This window comes from Gallinula chloropus (genome assembly GCF_964237585.1).
Source record: "Gallinula chloropus genome assembly, chromosome: 5".
NCBI classification, from domain to species: Eukaryota; Metazoa; Chordata; class Aves; order Gruiformes; family Rallidae; genus Gallinula; species Gallinula chloropus.
The window spans coordinates 32,661,513-32,678,719 of NC_140090.1; the positions used below are offsets into that span (position 1 = coordinate 32,661,513).

Consider the following 17,207-nt stretch of genomic DNA (forward strand, 5'->3'; position numbering starts at 1 on the left):
TCCCACCAGCATTCATTTAGAACAGCTCTGAGCATTTAAATGACCACTGAAAGCATGACTAGGCTGTTTCCAGTTTTGATAACTTAGAGTAGATTGTAGCTGGCAGACTGAATTAGCAGCAGCACGAACACACAAAGCCATTGTAAAATTGTCTAATAGGTAGAGAAGCAATTCCCTGTGCAATAAACATGAACTAAAAAATGGCTGGGAGTCCCCATTAGAATGTAGGATGCTGCCTTTCCAATCAGCATTAGATAGGACTGAAACAGCCTCTTTTTTTTTTTCCCCTCCTCTTTCTGACAGGTACGGACATTTTACATAACTCTAAAATCAGGTGACGTCATGCTGCATCAGAAAATAACAGTAACAAACAGAAAATATGCTGTTTGCCTAGAACAAATGATACCTCACATGTTTGAAGAGGTCCAAACTCTATCACCCAATAAACCCAGTAAAAAGAATATCAATTAATCTATATTAACCTTTTCTAACTATTTAATCATCATTAACTATACTTAACTTTTTCCAACATCCAAACAAGCATCTCTGGTATTTTATATTAAACAACACTCTTTTCAGCCATCCTTAAGCCCCCAGATTGAATTCTAAACGTTTAAGATGCTGCATAACACAACTGATGTCTTTATTAAACAGTTTGAAGCCAGCATGATGATTAAAGTAATTTCTACAAGCATACTATAAAGCTTAAATATGAAGTGTTCCAAAGCATTCACAAATGGTTTTAACAATTATTCTCTGAAGAATACAGGTATTTCTACGAGAATATTCTGAGCTGTCCATTTACCATTTTGATTCTCCAGGAACTCTGGGAAATAGAAGAACTCTGGGATAAGTTCCTTGACATCATTGGGGTTGTCCATAAGCGCCTGCCAGGTAGCAGGAATAGAGTGGAACTGCCTGTCAGCACAGTCGAATCTGTGGATCAGCACACTCAGGGTTAGAGTCTCATCACTCCCTCAGAAAAATGATGAGGAAAAATAATGGTGCTGCTTGTTTGCTTAGTGCATACCTGCCACTTTGAAGTTGGATATGAAGTGTAGTGAAAGGTTCTACCCGAATGAGGTAATGCATGACACCAGCAGCATTTGAGTAGTGTGTCCCATAGTGAAATTTGTCAATTATCCCAAAGGGATCCTCAAAATTCTCATATCTAAAAAAAAAAAGTAAATCTTTATAAATATAACTGCAGCTGATTTACATGCAGACTGTACTTATTGGAGGTAAGGATACAAAAGAAACAATCACAGAAATTGTTGCAGTTTTGCATGGTTGGGTGCTGGGAGAGAACGGGGGTGCAGAAAACGGCTGCTGTGAGGAGCTGCTGGAACTCTCCGCAGCCCCCAAGTATAAGCAACTCAAGGCCGAGAGATAGTTGTAGAGTCTCTGGGAATCACATACAGGAGAAAACAACCCGGAAGCAGCTGCATTTTGCCACCAGAGAAGGGAGTGAGAAGATGTAACGAGCTGTGCAGACACCAAGGCTGGAAGAGGGCGGGGGAGGAGGCGGCCCAGGTGCCAGAGAGAAAGATGCCCCTGCAGCCCATGGAGAAACCCATGGAAAAGGCCGAGACCCCACCTGCAGCCCGTGGAAGGGGCACCATGCTGGATGAAGCAGGTGGAGACAGAGAAGATGCTGTGATCCTACATTGGGATAAGCCCCTGCCAGCACTTGCAGCCATGAGGAGAATCAGAGACACAGAAATGAACGAGAGAGAGTTTTGCGTCAGAAGAGGTTTGCTGGGGGAGGGTTATAACCCCGTGGAGGACTGGGACTGAGAGACATTGTGATAAAGAGATAAAGCCCTGTGGGAAAGGATTCACGTTGGAGAAGTTCATGGAGGACTGTCTCCCGTGGGTGTGACCCCACAGTGCAGCAGGGGGAGGGTGTGGAATGAATGCCCCCCCCACTCCCCTTCCTGATGAGAAGGAAACCAACTTGCAAGGGACTGACTGAAGCCCCCATCTCCCAGTCCCTGCCCCCTGTGCTGCGATCTGGGGGGGAAGAAGGGAGTGAAATCATGACTAGAGTGAAGTCTGCTAAGAAGGGAGCTGGGGGGGGGTGGGGTGGGAGTGCAGGGTAGGGCGCAGGTAGGGGTGTTTTAAGATCTGGAAGAGGAAAACAGCTTATGAAGAAGTAACCGAGAACTCCATTTTTTCCCAGTCCCTGCGCCCCCTGTGCTGCGAACAGGAGGGAAGAAGGGAGCAAAATTCTGACTAGAGTCTGCTAAGGGAGTGGTGGGGGGGAAAGTGTTTTAAGATCTGGTTTCATTTGTTTTAAGATCTGGTCACGCTTCCAACTCTGGTTTCACTATTCTTTGTAGTGTAGTATAATAAATTAGGCCGTTTTCTTTCCTTTCTGTGTTGAGTCTGTTTTGCCCATGTCATTCGATGACAGGATGATCTCTCCCTGTCCTTACTTTGACTCCTGAGCCTCTTAATATATATTTTCTCCCCTGTCCAACTAAGAAGGGGAGTAATAGACTGACTTTGGTGGGCGTCCGGCCTCCAGCCAGGGCTAAACCACCACAGCAATCCATAAGAGAAAAAACACACTGACCTCTACTAAACATGAGGATTCCAATTCTGACTGAGAAGGCCCCTGAGCAAAAGACTGCTCAAAGACAGAAACAGACACCAGATGAAGCCTTATGCCCTTCCCTAGGTATTTGCTATCAGCTGTCAGAAAGCGGATAAACAGCAAGAGAGGCCTGATTTCACATGATTTTATACACCAGATAAAAATCTCTCATCACTAAGCTGAACAATTATTATTGAAGGGACTCAAGACACTACCCTGAAATGTTACAAAAAGAAAGAAAAAAGTGTGTGCATGACACTTAGGATCCAGAAGAGATTTAACACTCATGCCCACTTCCTTTTTCACAGGTGAGCACCCTATGCCACTATCTGGCTGTTATATTCTTCTGTCACAAGGCCAAAAAGAGAAATTAAGTTAAACACACTAGAGAACCATTTTAATCACAGTCGGTGATAGAGGCTAATCATTGAAAGAAAATTCTCCATGTTCCAAGTTCTCAGAAGAAAGCTGGTTTGGGGGATGCCTGACAAGTGCAATCTGGTATGACAACACACTCACTCCACACATTAGCAAAAAAGGAAGCATCACTACACTGATGTGTGGGTGTAAGTATTGGTCATTCCTACCTTCAGAAGAATTTTATTTCATAGATAATAGTCCATACTTGAAAACAAGAGCAGGAAGTACAGATTTGGGATCAATGCTACCTCTCAACACCAGCAGCTCAACTCATCAGTATGATTTCACATTCCTTATCCTGAAGCAGACATGGGATGCAACATGTCTCTTCAAGCTGCTGGGCCATTAAATTAAGTGCTTCTACAGCATTTCAGTTTACCATCTCCACATCTGAGAATTTCCAACAGTATGTTTTGTCCTTTTGGTGCCATATGGGCTAATGAATCTGAATGTGGCAGGAACAACAAATCAACAACATTTGCAAATTCGTCTGTGACATTATCAAAGTTGCTTTTAAAAATTTTGCTGCCGCAACATTACTTTTAAAATGCATCATTAGCCTGGAGGCTCAGGAAAGATGGAGAAATATAACTAAGTGCTATACACACACATACTTACCTCTCTTTCACAGTCTTAGCATTCTTTTCATTTACCACCCCTATGGGTTTGGACAGATCTCTGAAGACTGCAGGATTATTCAGGTCCAGTTCTTCTGAAGTATAATCTCGCAAAATCCAAGGAAACTAAAAAAGAAAAGTCAAAGATCCAGTTGGGATCACAAATCCATTTTTCAAAATAGAAGAAATAAATACCTTTTGGGGAAAATAAAATTAAATTACCACAGGATATTGAGCAAGATCATTGTAAGTTCGTCCTGCCATTGTGTTCAGCTGAATAAGGTAGTCAAAGTTGGATATTTCTCTGTTCACCCATTTCTGAAGGACAAAAACAGATAAAAAGGAAGTCACTTTATCAAAGATACTGCAAATTACATGTCTTGCCAGTATTTATCTGCAAGAGGATAGTATCAGCATATGAAAGGCACAAGACTGTAAGGACAGTATGAAAGTCCAAATTTAATTTCTCCTAACAGAGTTTATTTTTCCCTTTGATTCAGTGACTGTGCTATCCATGTTTCATTGAAATCATGTCCCTGGTTGATACCAGTACAGTTTTAAATACAGAGCAGCATAATAAACCCTGAATAAAAAAGGAGAAAAAAAACAAAAATAAAAGAAACTAAAATAAGGCAGGTAAACAGGTACTGAGAAAATGGGGAACAGACCTTCAAAATCCATTAAAGTTCTTAAAGTCAAAACTCATAAATTCTTCTCCCATTGGTTAACAGCACAGGAATTTGTAAACTAAACATGTCCTTGCATCTCTGCTCCACTATGACATTATAAAGCAAAGGACAGACAAAGCAGGGCTCAGTATATGCCTGCAGTGCATGGAGACATTTCAGTACAGACAGCATTTCTTCTATGTAAATATACAAGACGGTATATTTTATCATTAGGGAAAAAAACTAAAGTATTTCCAGTATTTTAAAAAGTAATTTGTAAAGTTTCCTCTCTCAGAGAAAACAGTAATTGTGGCATAAAGAGATGAGAGAAAAATACATTCATAAATGTATGTATATTTAGCGTAATACAGACATCTTGACACCTTCCTTTTATATCAATATTACCAATTTCCTTAAGACCGTATTAGTCTTCACACAGCAATTATTGAAAGCTCCATCATGAAAAAGTAGGAGGAAAAACAATTTGACATGTAGTGATAAATTCCAAAATATGCACTCAAGATCATGGACTAAAACCAGAAATAAATCTTGTTCCTGTTGGAACACTTGCCTTAATCACATCAGAGCCTGGCTCTACCCATTTACCTCACTAACAGCAAACACAAAACAGCAATTCTAAAAACATGGATGTGAAAGTTCAGGGGCCAGGCTGAAGGTACAGAAGTTGGCTGTTGGCATCTAAACACCAAGAGAGGAGGAAGTAAAATCAGTAATCCAGGACTTTCTAGGACTCCTTTGAGAAGCAAAGCAATCGTCTAGGCCATTTATGCCGAAGTCTCATACCTGCATCAAACCTGAAGCTTTAAAAAGTTCCTGTGGAGATCTGGTCCCAGAAATGTTTGGAGAACGCAGTGACAATATTCGACTATAGACTTTGTTTCGTACCTGTTAGAGATTGATAAATTTGTACCTGTTAGCATTAATAAAAAAAAATTCTGGATATTGAAGCTGACATGTAAACAACTTTACTGCTAATTAAAATGTGAAATAAATGGAACACAGCTACACTGTAAACGTTCCTATCACTTGCTGTGTAAAGCGTTCAGACATAGACAGACATGTTCAGGATATAAAGGTAACATGTTATGAAGTAATTCTTTTTGTGTGTGTGTGTGTGTGTGTAGCTGGTACGCAGAAAATAATTTTCCAGAAGTTTCTGTAGAATACTGTTGTTTTTCAAGTACAATTACACCCACGTTTTCCTTAAAACACTCTTGCAAAGTTCACAAAAGAGTATTTCCAAAGTTCATGAATCTTAAACCATGGAATATAGAAGTGGCAATGGTAAAACAGAAAGTCTCTTTGCTTAGTTACTAATTTGCTCAGAATATTTAAAGAAGGCATGAACGTCAAGATATTTCAATTACTACTGATGTAGCTTTAATTGAATGATCGTTCTGAACAATTGAATTTGACCCTTGTGCTAATTACATATATCAAGGAAACTTGAGAAACCTTTACCTCCTTATTGAAGTTGAGGAAATAGTTGGTTTGATCTGTAAGGAAGATCTCCAAAGCTGACCTCCTCAGGTTGTACCGACGTAAATGTATCTCTCGAATTTGAGAAAGGTGCCATTTGAAATCAAAACCTACCCCTAGGAAGAGCACTTTGATTACTGACTTGGAACATATTAAAACCCTTTTCATATAAACATAATGCAGTATCACTTCCAATCACCCCAGTTATTGCTAAAAAAGGCAAATTTTACATGTGGCATGATTACCCATTTTGCTAGGAAAAGATTATTAACTGCAGCTATTGTGCTGCTGAAAGAGGCAGCAGGAAATATCTGACGCAAGCGTGGAACGTGCTTATTGCTTTCTGATCAAAGACTCATTACAAATGTATTCTTTTGACAAAAAATATGAACCATGCCCCTTTGCTTTTTTAAAACAGGCTCAAATAGAAGCTTTTATGTTTAGAATTCCCAAAAGGCCAACTTCCTGATTCTTGACAATTATACCAAATTTCAGTTCACTGTTTTCCTACTCAACTACATATATTTTATTAAAATTCACCAAATTAATGTAGAGTATTAATTACTAATCTTTTTAATCAGTGCAGGAGTGAAACAGTATTTATCAGTGAGAAAGGAGATACCATTTAAGTAGCAAATTAGAGGTAGTGATTTTTTTAGTCAGCAAAATTAATTTTTTACCAAGTTGGGGTTTTTTTTTAAGAAATATTAAGAATAGTGAATAAATTTGACAGCAAAGCAAGTACAGTTCCAGATTCTTGATTGTGAAGGGGTCAGCCAGTCACAGACCATAATATTCAACTACAACTTGACTCTTCACAATTAGTTTGACACTCACTCTCAAAAAAAAAAAAAAGCCACACAGCTGACTGAAAACAGAATGCTGAATGGCACTGGAAAGAAAGACATACTGATCATGCCCACCTTCTTCTTTTTCAATGCTACCATCAAAGAAATAGATATGCTGGGTAGTGATCTCCAGCCTGCCAGGTATCACATCAATTACTGTAATGAGTTCACAATCTTCAGACAGTATTAGCTTTTCTTTCTGACTTTGCTCATCCTTCTCATCCCTACAAAAATACCACAGTGTTAGGTAGATTATACAGTTGCTGAGGTAAGAATAGAGTTCAGAAAATCAAATTTGCATGGCATTAAAAGTACAGCATAAATAATCACATGAAGCTGTTTGCATCAGCACTCTTGGATATTCCAGACTAGACTACCAAACACCATTTCATAGCATCATTCTTCAGGCTTGATATTTCAGTCTCAGGCACAGTGGACTTGACCCCCACTGTATGAAAACATGAGGCTGCATTTCCCTTTCTTATTTAAGGGCTAGGCACTTAGAGGCACACATAGATGCATGCACAGCATCACACATTCAGTTGCAGGAGTGAAGATTTGGTATCTTACCCTATCCTTCCCCCACCTCCCTCCTTTGTTTTTTTTCTCTCCCCTCCAAGTCACACAAGTGACATGAAGGGAGCACAACAGCTCTTGTCTCTGGCATGTTCTTAAACACAGAGGACCCTGTAGCAGATTAACGCCAACCAAGCAAACATCTATCCCATGCAGGTGATGGTATAGGGAATGGCCCTGGCATTTATGGGCAAGACTATGCCCTTGCAGTGCACGCCATCTCTTGAGAATTATAACCAATGTATATAGCAGAAAAGCCCAAAAATTCTGTAGCTTCAGCTTCCCATCAACTGTAATCAGTGAACCACTAACAGATCCTCACAAGCACCTGTTCTGCCTTCTTTTCCCTGGGGTTCTTGATGTCTCATTGTTGACAATAAATGCATCAGCAATTTCTCTGCTGTTCTAAGCTACCACAAAGGCCTGGGTTGGATTATGAAGCCCAAAGAAAGAGGGAATCTTTGTATGTTAATCAGCTCGAAAGTTTTTTCTCATTTCTTATCCCTAGTACAGTAACTAATTTTAACTGCTCTGTTCTGCTGTACTTACAAATTGGAACTGGCTACTGTGTCTTCTTCTGGTAGTTCAAGAATATCATCTTCCAAGTCACTCACTTTTACCTGCTTCACCACCTCCAGAAGCAGAGACTCACTGGAGGGCTGTGCCTGGTGCACACCTGTCAAATAGACATTTCAACTCAGAAAATTTTTTTCTACAACACTTTTAAAGTAGTGTTGTACTACTGAATGTATCTTCTGTTGAATCTTAGTTTTAACTGAATAAGAAGCAATCAGACTTCTTAAATACTTTTTGGGGCAAGCAGAAGATTAAAAATACTCCCTGGACTATGTGGAAATTTATGTCAGATCATGACAGTATAAAGGGAAGACAAATGCACTAGAAAATTTTTAAGCTGTTGACATCTCCAATACAGTATTTTGCAGTGTTCTGCCATACACTGTTAAAGCATGCAGATTCATAGAAAAAACACTGCATTTGGTTTTCACTTACCTGGCCTTACAAGATTGGTATGGGGCTTTTTGTTTGAGCCTTGATACCCAAGACCCCTAACAACAGTTTACACCACTAACTCATGAAAAAGCACTCCACACCCACACATTTTAGTCATAAGATTTAAAAGCTTTCAAACAAATAGTGCCTGCTTACTGATCCCATCATTTCCTTTTCTAGAAAAAATAATCTTATGCAAGAAAACTATGTGACTGGTTATTTTAAAGCAGTTACTTAATCTTTTTTTGGCAACAAAAATACACACTTCAATGAACATGGGGAAATTAATTAAATCTACTCAGTAGGAAGACACTGTTTCAAGTCAAAACACCACTCTTGAAGCACAGGTTTTACTTATAGAGGAAATATTACATTATTAAATACCTAAATTATCTCTCAGGTCACTAGCATCCTGATGAGAGCTGAAGTTGTAATTCTGCACCAGTTTCAGTCTCATTCGTGAAAAATTTTCCACATTTGAAAGTTTCCAGTGAACAGGATGGTGTTTCCTAGGAAAACAAGTATATTTATAAAAATAGTTAGAAGAAGGTAAAGACCAAAATGAATGAACTGATTGTAAAAGAGTGCACACTTAAAGAAACACTGGTCAGCCATTTGTATATTGTAAAACATAAAAGCAACATACAGCATTTTAGATTTTTTAAAATCTTTACCCAAAACTTCCCCAAAAGCTGAGAGAGACAACATGTATTCTTTTACATTGAAATTAGATTAATGCATAAATCCTCGTGTCTTTATCAACAAGTCTATTCTTTTTTTCCCAATGGCACCACCAATCCATAAGATCTCTTCAAGAAGTTTTTGAGTTTATTGATAGCTTATTATATTTGTAACTTGGCAAGAAAATCTAGTATCCAGGTAACCACCTCAGCATTACACTTCCAACTTTGTATTTTGATAATTAAATGCAGAAAACACTATAAAAGGGGCAATTCAATATTTGCTTCACATTTCAAGAATGGTTACCAGTCAATTTGACAAGACTCTAACCACATGAAACAGTCCTGTGAGCAAATTCCCTTTAAGCAGCATAAACAGTTTGAATTAAGAACTTCAACTCTTACATTTCAGCCCAAGGACCACGTTCAGAGAGCAAGTAAAGCTGGGCTGCTCTCCACTGTCTCAGGGTAGCTGTGTGTTGACTGTTAAGTTGCTTTAGCATACTGTTGTAGCGCAGATTTTCCTGTCGAGCCTTTCTGCTGAATGGTTCCACAAAATGCTCCTGAAAGACCATTAAAAATAAATATAGCAAAGAAATAACTCATCTTTTAAAAACAGTCTTTTAACTTGCAATAATTATGATAAATTATGAAGGAACAAGAGAGGTTTAGCAGTTAAAACTTTAAAAAATCTTTAAAAATAAGTTAGTGTTTATGAGAGAAATTTTTAAAAGCTTAGTACTGGAAGAAACAGCACCAAACTTCAAACCAAAGATGTGAAGAAAGCCCTATCAATGTTGAATTTTTCATAATCAGAAAAGTGGTCAGCATTGGAAATCCTATTGTAATAAGTAGGATTTTTCTTTACATTCTAGTATTTTAGAATGCAACTCATAGTATTCTTCCTTTAGCTACTTGAATAAAAAAAGATTTACTACAAGGATCCTTATTAATGTGGGAAGGGAAAACAAAAGAAATATAACTTAGCTATGAGGTTTGTGGTAATTACCAGTTAATTCTAATGCTTAAACTAAGCCTGAAACTTACATAGAAAGGTCAGTTCAGACACAATTCTTCCACAGATTATATAAGTACTGTTCACCATTTAAAATGTTTTCATTGTATTGAAGTAGGCTTAAAAATAAAAAATGAACATTAAAAAAAACCCCTCGAACTGACTGACTGCATAATGGGGAAGAAGATTTAATAATTCACAATATAAATCAGAGTATGAGAAGATGCAGCTTGTAGCAGAGCATAATTCCAGTTTGCTGTACAATGAGAAAGGCCTACTGTCCCAAAATAGCTCTGCTTGCAGATAAGACTCTTAAAAAGAACAGAATTAAAAAGCATATCCTACAAGTGTAAGGTTTTATCAGCAGTGTGACTATCTAAAATAATCAACCTGTCCGCAATCACTTGAACTGGAACATCCTAGAATTCAGTTTCCCCATCTTTTAGAAGGCAACTCCTGAGATAGTTTTCCTAAGAAAAACTTGCATTTACTCAAAACCTTACCTGAAACTTAAGCTTACTTTCTCCTCTGTCCCGGTCTCGCTTGTGCATGTTCACCATAAATGCTTCGTAACAATCTTTCCAATAAATTGCCATCTGCTCTTGATCATGTCTGAATGAATTTTCTTCATATTGCTTCATATTTGGAATAATCTGGTTCCACCAAAACAAAGTCAAAAGCACAACATGACTTCCGAATGAGTTCCTCTGCTTTCACAACTAAAAAGAGGGCAGGCAGGAAAGGATACAAAAATAATCCACTACTTACATATTTGTCAATATAAACTTGCCACTCGTCAGAGCTGCAGTATTCTTGAAAGTCCTCAAAGAAAGATGGGCTGCCATTGGTAGGAGGCAAGGAAGGGAGATGCAGGTTCATGAAGAGAAGTTCATAAATCTTGGATACCAACGTCCGAACAAGGGGAATCAAAAATGAGTAAGTTTCTGTCTTCTCTTCAATTGATCTACTCAAGATGCCTTCCAGCTTCCCCAAGAGGTAGCATGCTTCAGGCTGGCTCTCAATCACTTTGGTCTGAAGGAGAGTGTTTAGCTTTGCTGCTGCCATAGCACAGACCTACACAGACAAACAACAACAAATGAACACAATCTACAAAACAGTAATTTTGAGCATCTATTGTTTTAACACAGGAATATGTACATATCTTGGCTACACCCCAGGTGGCCTGGTCACACACAGGCATCAAATATGGGCACTGATCACTTATTCCTCCTGTGATGACCAGAGTCATCTGCAACCTCAAAGTCACAGTGCTGCGTTAAGGGCCACATTCATAAAGTAACAATCCCAGCTTTACTGAAGGGCTCATATCCCAGTCACAGCTCTAAGAGCAATGTTCCAAATGTTGATTCAGCAGAACAGTCTGGGTACATGTGCACTTCATGTATGCAAACCTAAAACTGCCAATACATGTATTTTATGCTACTAACAAAGAGTCACTATCAGAACTGCTATCTTACTTGCCCTCCACCTCTTTTCTTGTGCTTGGGAGGTACACACCGACAGGATTGTAGGGGTAAATTTGCATATGGTAAGAACCAAGAGAATATCTTCCCTACAGAAGTATGAAGCTTCCACCAGTCTGCTCACTGGTATGAGCAGCTTCCCCATAAACTGCAACAGTTACATCAAATTTGTGTTTTACATGCAGTACAAATTGCAGGAATTTGCAACTAACCTGTAAGTTATCTTGTGCAATGAATCCAAGGAGCAACTGGACTTGCAGCTGTGAAAGCCTGGTTGCTTCTAGGCCAGCAGAGTACCAGACTGACAGGCTGTCCATGAGAGTCACCAGTTCTTCCAGGAGCTATTGGATAAACACAAGATTTGCATGAAATAAAACTAACAGCTACTCCAGTTGGAGACAATAATTTCAAAGATCTGAAGAACAGGCTGCGTTCACAATACTGATTTCCCAAACCCAGAAAATAATCCCAGAACACTGCAGTTAAGCCAGTAATTTGAAACAATTCCTGACTAGAAAAACCTACCTAGCCCAGCACATTAATGGAAGGATCTCCCCTGAATAAAGCCTAAACCAGCATATAATATATATGCTTATGTTTTTTCCATAAATTTAACTCCAGTAAAGGACACTTCCTCAGAAAAGAGACTCCACGAGCAGGATTGTTAATAGCACAGACACCATATACCATCTTGCAACTTCTAAGTTCACTATATATAGGACTTCATTTCATTCTTTTTCTTCATTCATTGCTTCTAGGCCAGCAGAGGACCAGACTGGCAGGCTGTCCATGAGAGTCAATGAGAATGAGATAGAATTTCATTCTATTTTTAATGATTTAAGTGTGATGCTGTTATAACTTAGCAGCAATAGCAATATGCACAGCACCCTGAGAAGGAAAACAAGGCTTCTTTCATATATGTGTATATATATATCTATATCCAATTCATTGAAATGCGTGAAACTTCATAACAACTATTAATGGTTTTTAAAAAAAATAAAAAAAACACTTAAGAGGCACTCCCTTCTGTCAGTATTTCAACACCAGAAGTGACACAAACCTAGTGAAAGATACATACGCACAAGGCAAATCGTACATTTCACTATCCAGGCACCTTGGCTTAAAACTAATACATCTTGATGCGTTTGCTAATACATTATTCACATCTAAAATCATTACTTTGTTAAGCCCCAGAATCACATGAATGCTTCTGTGGCAAACTGAAGCTGTCCTCCTTAGAACATTACCGTACCATAAATTCTCCCCAGGCACAGGGGAAGATAATTTATGAAAGTAGTGTTAGTTTTCAATTCAGTGTTGGCAATAAGCACAACTCTCAGTACTCCAAAGTTCAGATCTCATTTCTGATTAGATTTCACAAAGCTAGATCACAAGAGAAGACAAAGCTTTTACGAAGAGGAGACTTTTAAAAAGGAAACCATTAAAAAATGTAAGATTAAGCTATGTTTACTTGTAGGCAGGCATTTTGGAGAACAGCTTAGGAATTACTGTGTCAATGACACCTAACACTGTAATTTCTCCACACCCCCACCCCTCCAGAAAAAAACTACTCTTCAGAAGTACCTTATTTTTTAAGGACTTGTGATACAGTGTTGGTTTCCATCTAATACCTCTCTCCCCTTTAGTCTTAAAAATGGAAAAGCAATGACAACTCGGTGAAGAAAGCAAGACCACTGCCAGAAACAACATAAATGTTGTGGCAAATTCTGGATGTCTGCAACATATGTCAAGAAGCCAGGAGAAACTGCCAGATGACAGTAAGTTTCTTTATCATACTACTTAGTGAGTGATATATAAAATGGAGCTATTTGGATATATATGCACAAAACCACTTCGAACTCCAATATGGGTCAATGCCCAGAAGTGACATTTGTCAGCTTACAACTCAGAGTTTTAGCTGGTCTTTTATTTAGGACACACAGGAGTCATACACATTGATACATGTTGCAAAATCTGCTTAGGCTACAACTGACATTGTGCCATTAGCGCCTACATTTTCTAAACATCTCTCCAATCTGAAGAGAACTTGATTTCCAATAGAGTACCATTGCTAGGCCTATTTAACTATAAAATTAATAATACTTCCTGTAGTAATATTTACACTGTTTTATTCATTAAGGGGCAATCTAACCCATTCCACTATGAGCCCTTACTTTAGTATCTATAGTTTAAAACCATATGCCTAGAAGGGATGGATGACAGCATCCAAGCTGACACCTTTTCATTGTTACTGCAGCCTATACACAGTAATTCCATTCTGCAGTTACTGTACCTTTTCTGTCCATAAATTTGAATTAACAAGTCCTTCTGCCTGCAGGAAGTCTTGTACAATTAGCAAGAGCTTGAAGGCATTTTCAGCATGCGTAGGGAGAGCTTTTGAATCTCTGTTCTCAGTGACTGACCATTCTAACATCTTCTCCAGCAAGCTGCATGTAAAACAAAATCCCAGAGTAATTATTGCATGTCCTAAGTATAAGTGGCTTTTAAAAAATCCAATTAAGTATTTAATTGAATCTCTTAGTCTGCAGTTACACAGCTGCTGTCTCCTTGATAAACCAATGAAGTAAAAGCGATTTTGGGCTGCTCATGGAACCAGTAACTCAGTTTCAAAACCTTACAGCCATATGACACTACAAGTAGTGGAATATATTACTAACAATACATGAAGAGAGAGCAAAGAAATGTACATGTTGCTGGCAAACACCTGCCCCTTTCCAGCTTCACTAATGCACCTCACTTTCTTGTTTTCCTTAAAAGGGATGAAAGAGCCCATCCTTGAGCTGTACACTCACTTGAGTTTTATCTCATCAGAAGGTCGCAGCAACTCATTAGATATGCCCAGTTTGGTCAGTGCAGAAAACACCTGTCCTCTCTCAGTCCAAGCAGCATCATCAGATTTTTCAATGCCTTTCCACATTATACACAGTAGGATGTCTGTAAGTAACTGTATGAGTTCACTGTCGTCCCCCTACAAAAGAGGAGAAATATTTACAGTCCCTGTAGTCTAGAAAACCTTCAAAATGTTTCTTCCTCATCACAGTCCCTTTCCTTGCATGTTTAAGCATTTTTAAAAACTCTAAAAATACACAGTAACAGAAATAAAGACTGTGACTTGCTTGCATGTCACAACACATACTGACATGACTTATATATCACTATTTCAATCTGACCTTTAGCTACCCGGGATTTTTTTGCAGCAAGTCTGCTCCATGCCTGCTCTGAAAGATAAGGTGTAGTTTCTTCTTTGTTTGTGTTTTGGATTATTTTTTTTTTTTAAATCAAAGCTATTCCAACTAGACACATTACAAAAATAAGTGCTCCTACTCACTATAAAAGAGCTTTGGAAACGGGGGGGGAGGACAATAGATATCCATGAGGGGTAAGATTTAAAAAAATAAAGAGGACTTACAGACATTCATAGGGAGTGAATTACTTACTCCTTGGTTTTCAAATAAAGACAGATCAGCAGTGAAAACCACATCGTTTGTATTGCCCAACTCTTTGTCAGGCTGCCCAGCGAATGATTTTGTTGTCTCCACAGGTGACGGGGTGCTGGGCTGGCTATCTGTCATCTGATTCACAACATCAGCCAGTTCATAAGAGTCAACACTGGACAGATCTAAACTCAAGTGTGAAGGATTACTATGCCACAATCCTTCTCGGTCCTCCGACCTAAAAGACATCTCTGCTGTGGATGCATCTTCCAGTGGCGTAACAGAGAAATGAGCGGGGACATCCAGGGATTTGCTGTCTTCTAAGCTCCACCGATCAAACAGACCATTAACAGACGCAAAGCTGCCAGTTTTGTCTCCCTCTGTCTTATCAGGTTGATGTTTCTGAAGCTCTTCACCAGGAGGCTTTTTATCCTCTTCCCTTGAGGAATCAGCTCTGTTCTCTTTAAAGCCAATCCGCACCTCCGAGTTCTCTTTCAGGAACAGTCTAATCAACGTGTCCTGCCAGCCCAGTTGCTGAGAAATCTGTTGTGCTGCATCCAATTGGGAATGCAAAAGGTGCAAAACCTAAGGACAGGAGAAGACATCCAATACCTGCACGTTAAGTTCAGCTCACAACTGCAGTCATACTGGCATTTCAATTAGACACTTTACAATCTTCCAAGGTTTTTTTCCTTTTTCAGAACCTTGCAAAATAGCCACAATCATTTGAATAACGAGCAAACAAGTGACAAAATTTTTCTCATGTAGAAATACAATTGAAAAAAAAAAACTCAGGAGTAGGGGAGAAAGACTATCAAAACTATCAAAGCATACTGGTAAGTCTGCATATTTCAGCCACTTTTCCACAATAATGCCTGCAAAAGCACAACAAATAATTCTATTTATCCACTAGTCTACAAAAAAAATCTAGTACAGAGAGCATGCTTGTTTAAGATACAAAGATACAATTTTAAAAGGGCATTAATAGCTTGCTGGTATTAATGTTTTACTTTTTTCACTTTGAGAAATCTGAAAAGACAATACAGTGCCTCCCAGCTACATTTGGTACTACTAATTAATTCCAGTTATAGAAGCCAGAGAGCACTCAGTTTCAGAAAGTCAATGCTTCTTCCCTGCATCCACAACCACTCTTTTGAACCATATTATGTTCTATCAAAATAACATATTAAGATTACAAACAAAGCTTTGACCATGGTCTTAAGCATCCTTGGAGAAAACTCAGTATTTCAAGGAGTCTACTTGTAGACGATACAAGCTGAGAATCACGATAGAGGCTTTGATTTTTATTTCAGTTTTTAAAAGGACTTCAATATATAAAATTCAACATTAAGTGACAGATGGGCCTCATGTTTAACTTGCAGCATTGTGAAAGAAAAGTAGCAACAAATGCTGCTACTGTGTCTCAGATAAATAATGAAGATATCACACTGCACAATTTATGAGCTTAAAGGTTTACAAAAGGTAGATCCTGTCAAACTAACCTGATCACCTTCTGAGACAAGGTGACCTGCTTAATGGAGGAGGGGAAGGCTGTGGATGTGGTCTACCTGGACTTCAGTAAAGCCTTTGACACGGTTTCTCACAGCATTCTGACTGAGAAACTGGCTGCCACTGGCCTGGACAGGTGGACCCTCAGCTGGGTTAAAAACTGGCTGGATGGCTGGGCCCAAAGGGTTGTGCTGAATGGAACTAAATCCAGCTGGAGGCCGGTCACGAGTGGCGTCCCCAGGGCTCAGTCCTGGGCCCAGTTTTGTTCCGTATCTTTATCAATGACATCGATGAAGGGATTGAATGCTCCCTCAGTAAGTTTGCAGATGACACTAAAGTGTTGATCTGCCTGAGGGTAGGGAGGCTCTTCAGAGGGATCCGACCAGACTGGACCGATGGGCTGAGACCAACGGGATGAAGTTTAACATCACCAAGTGTAGAGTGCTGCACATGGGACATAACCACCCCGAGCAGCGCTACAGGCTTGGGGGAGACTGTCCGGAGAGCTGTCAGGAAGAGAAGGACCTGGGGGTGTTGGTTGACTGCAGGCTGAATATGAGCCAGCAGTGTGTCCGGGTGGCCAGGAAGGCCAATGGCATCTTGGCTTGCATCAAAAACAGTGTGGCCAGTAGGTCTAGGGAGGTAATTGTGCCCCTGTACTCGGTATTGGTAAGGTCACACCTTGAGTACTGTGTGCAATTCTGGGCTCCCCACCATAAAAAGGACATTGAGGTCCTTGAGCAAGTGCAGAGAAGGGCAACCAGGCTGGTGAAGGGGCTGGAGGGCAAATCACATGAGGAACAGCTGAGGGAGCTGGGACTGTTT

General features: G+C 39.3%; 1 protein-coding gene across 2 annotated transcripts in view; it reads right to left on the bottom strand.

Moving 5' to 3' along the window:
• The window catches only part of NBEAL1 (neurobeachin like 1), an 83,929-nt gene that overhangs the window by 13,617 nt on the left and 53,105 nt on the right, over nt 1-17,207 (bottom strand). For both annotated transcript variants that reach the window (XM_084265714.1, XM_084265713.1), the window contains 16 exons: nt 14,877-15,458; nt 14,232-14,407; nt 13,712-13,865; nt 11,631-11,759; nt 10,703-11,008; nt 10,438-10,587; nt 9,325-9,482; nt 8,624-8,748; nt 7,778-7,904; nt 6,728-6,876; nt 5,787-5,920; nt 5,109-5,210; nt 3,859-3,954; nt 3,638-3,762; nt 1,031-1,171; nt 806-936 (listed from right to left, as the gene is read on the bottom strand). In XM_084265714.1, coding sequence (XP_084121840.1) covers nt 806-936; nt 1,031-1,171; nt 3,638-3,762; nt 3,859-3,954; nt 5,109-5,210; nt 5,787-5,920; nt 6,728-6,876; nt 7,778-7,904; nt 8,624-8,748; nt 9,325-9,482; nt 10,438-10,587; nt 10,703-11,008; nt 11,631-11,759; nt 13,712-13,865; nt 14,232-14,407; nt 14,877-15,458 — 2,785 coding nt within the window. The remainder of the gene's footprint in view (nt 1-805; nt 937-1,030; nt 1,172-3,637; nt 3,763-3,858; nt 3,955-5,108; nt 5,211-5,786; nt 5,921-6,727; nt 6,877-7,777; nt 7,905-8,623; nt 8,749-9,324; nt 9,483-10,437; nt 10,588-10,702; nt 11,009-11,630; nt 11,760-13,711; nt 13,866-14,231; nt 14,408-14,876; nt 15,459-17,207) is intronic.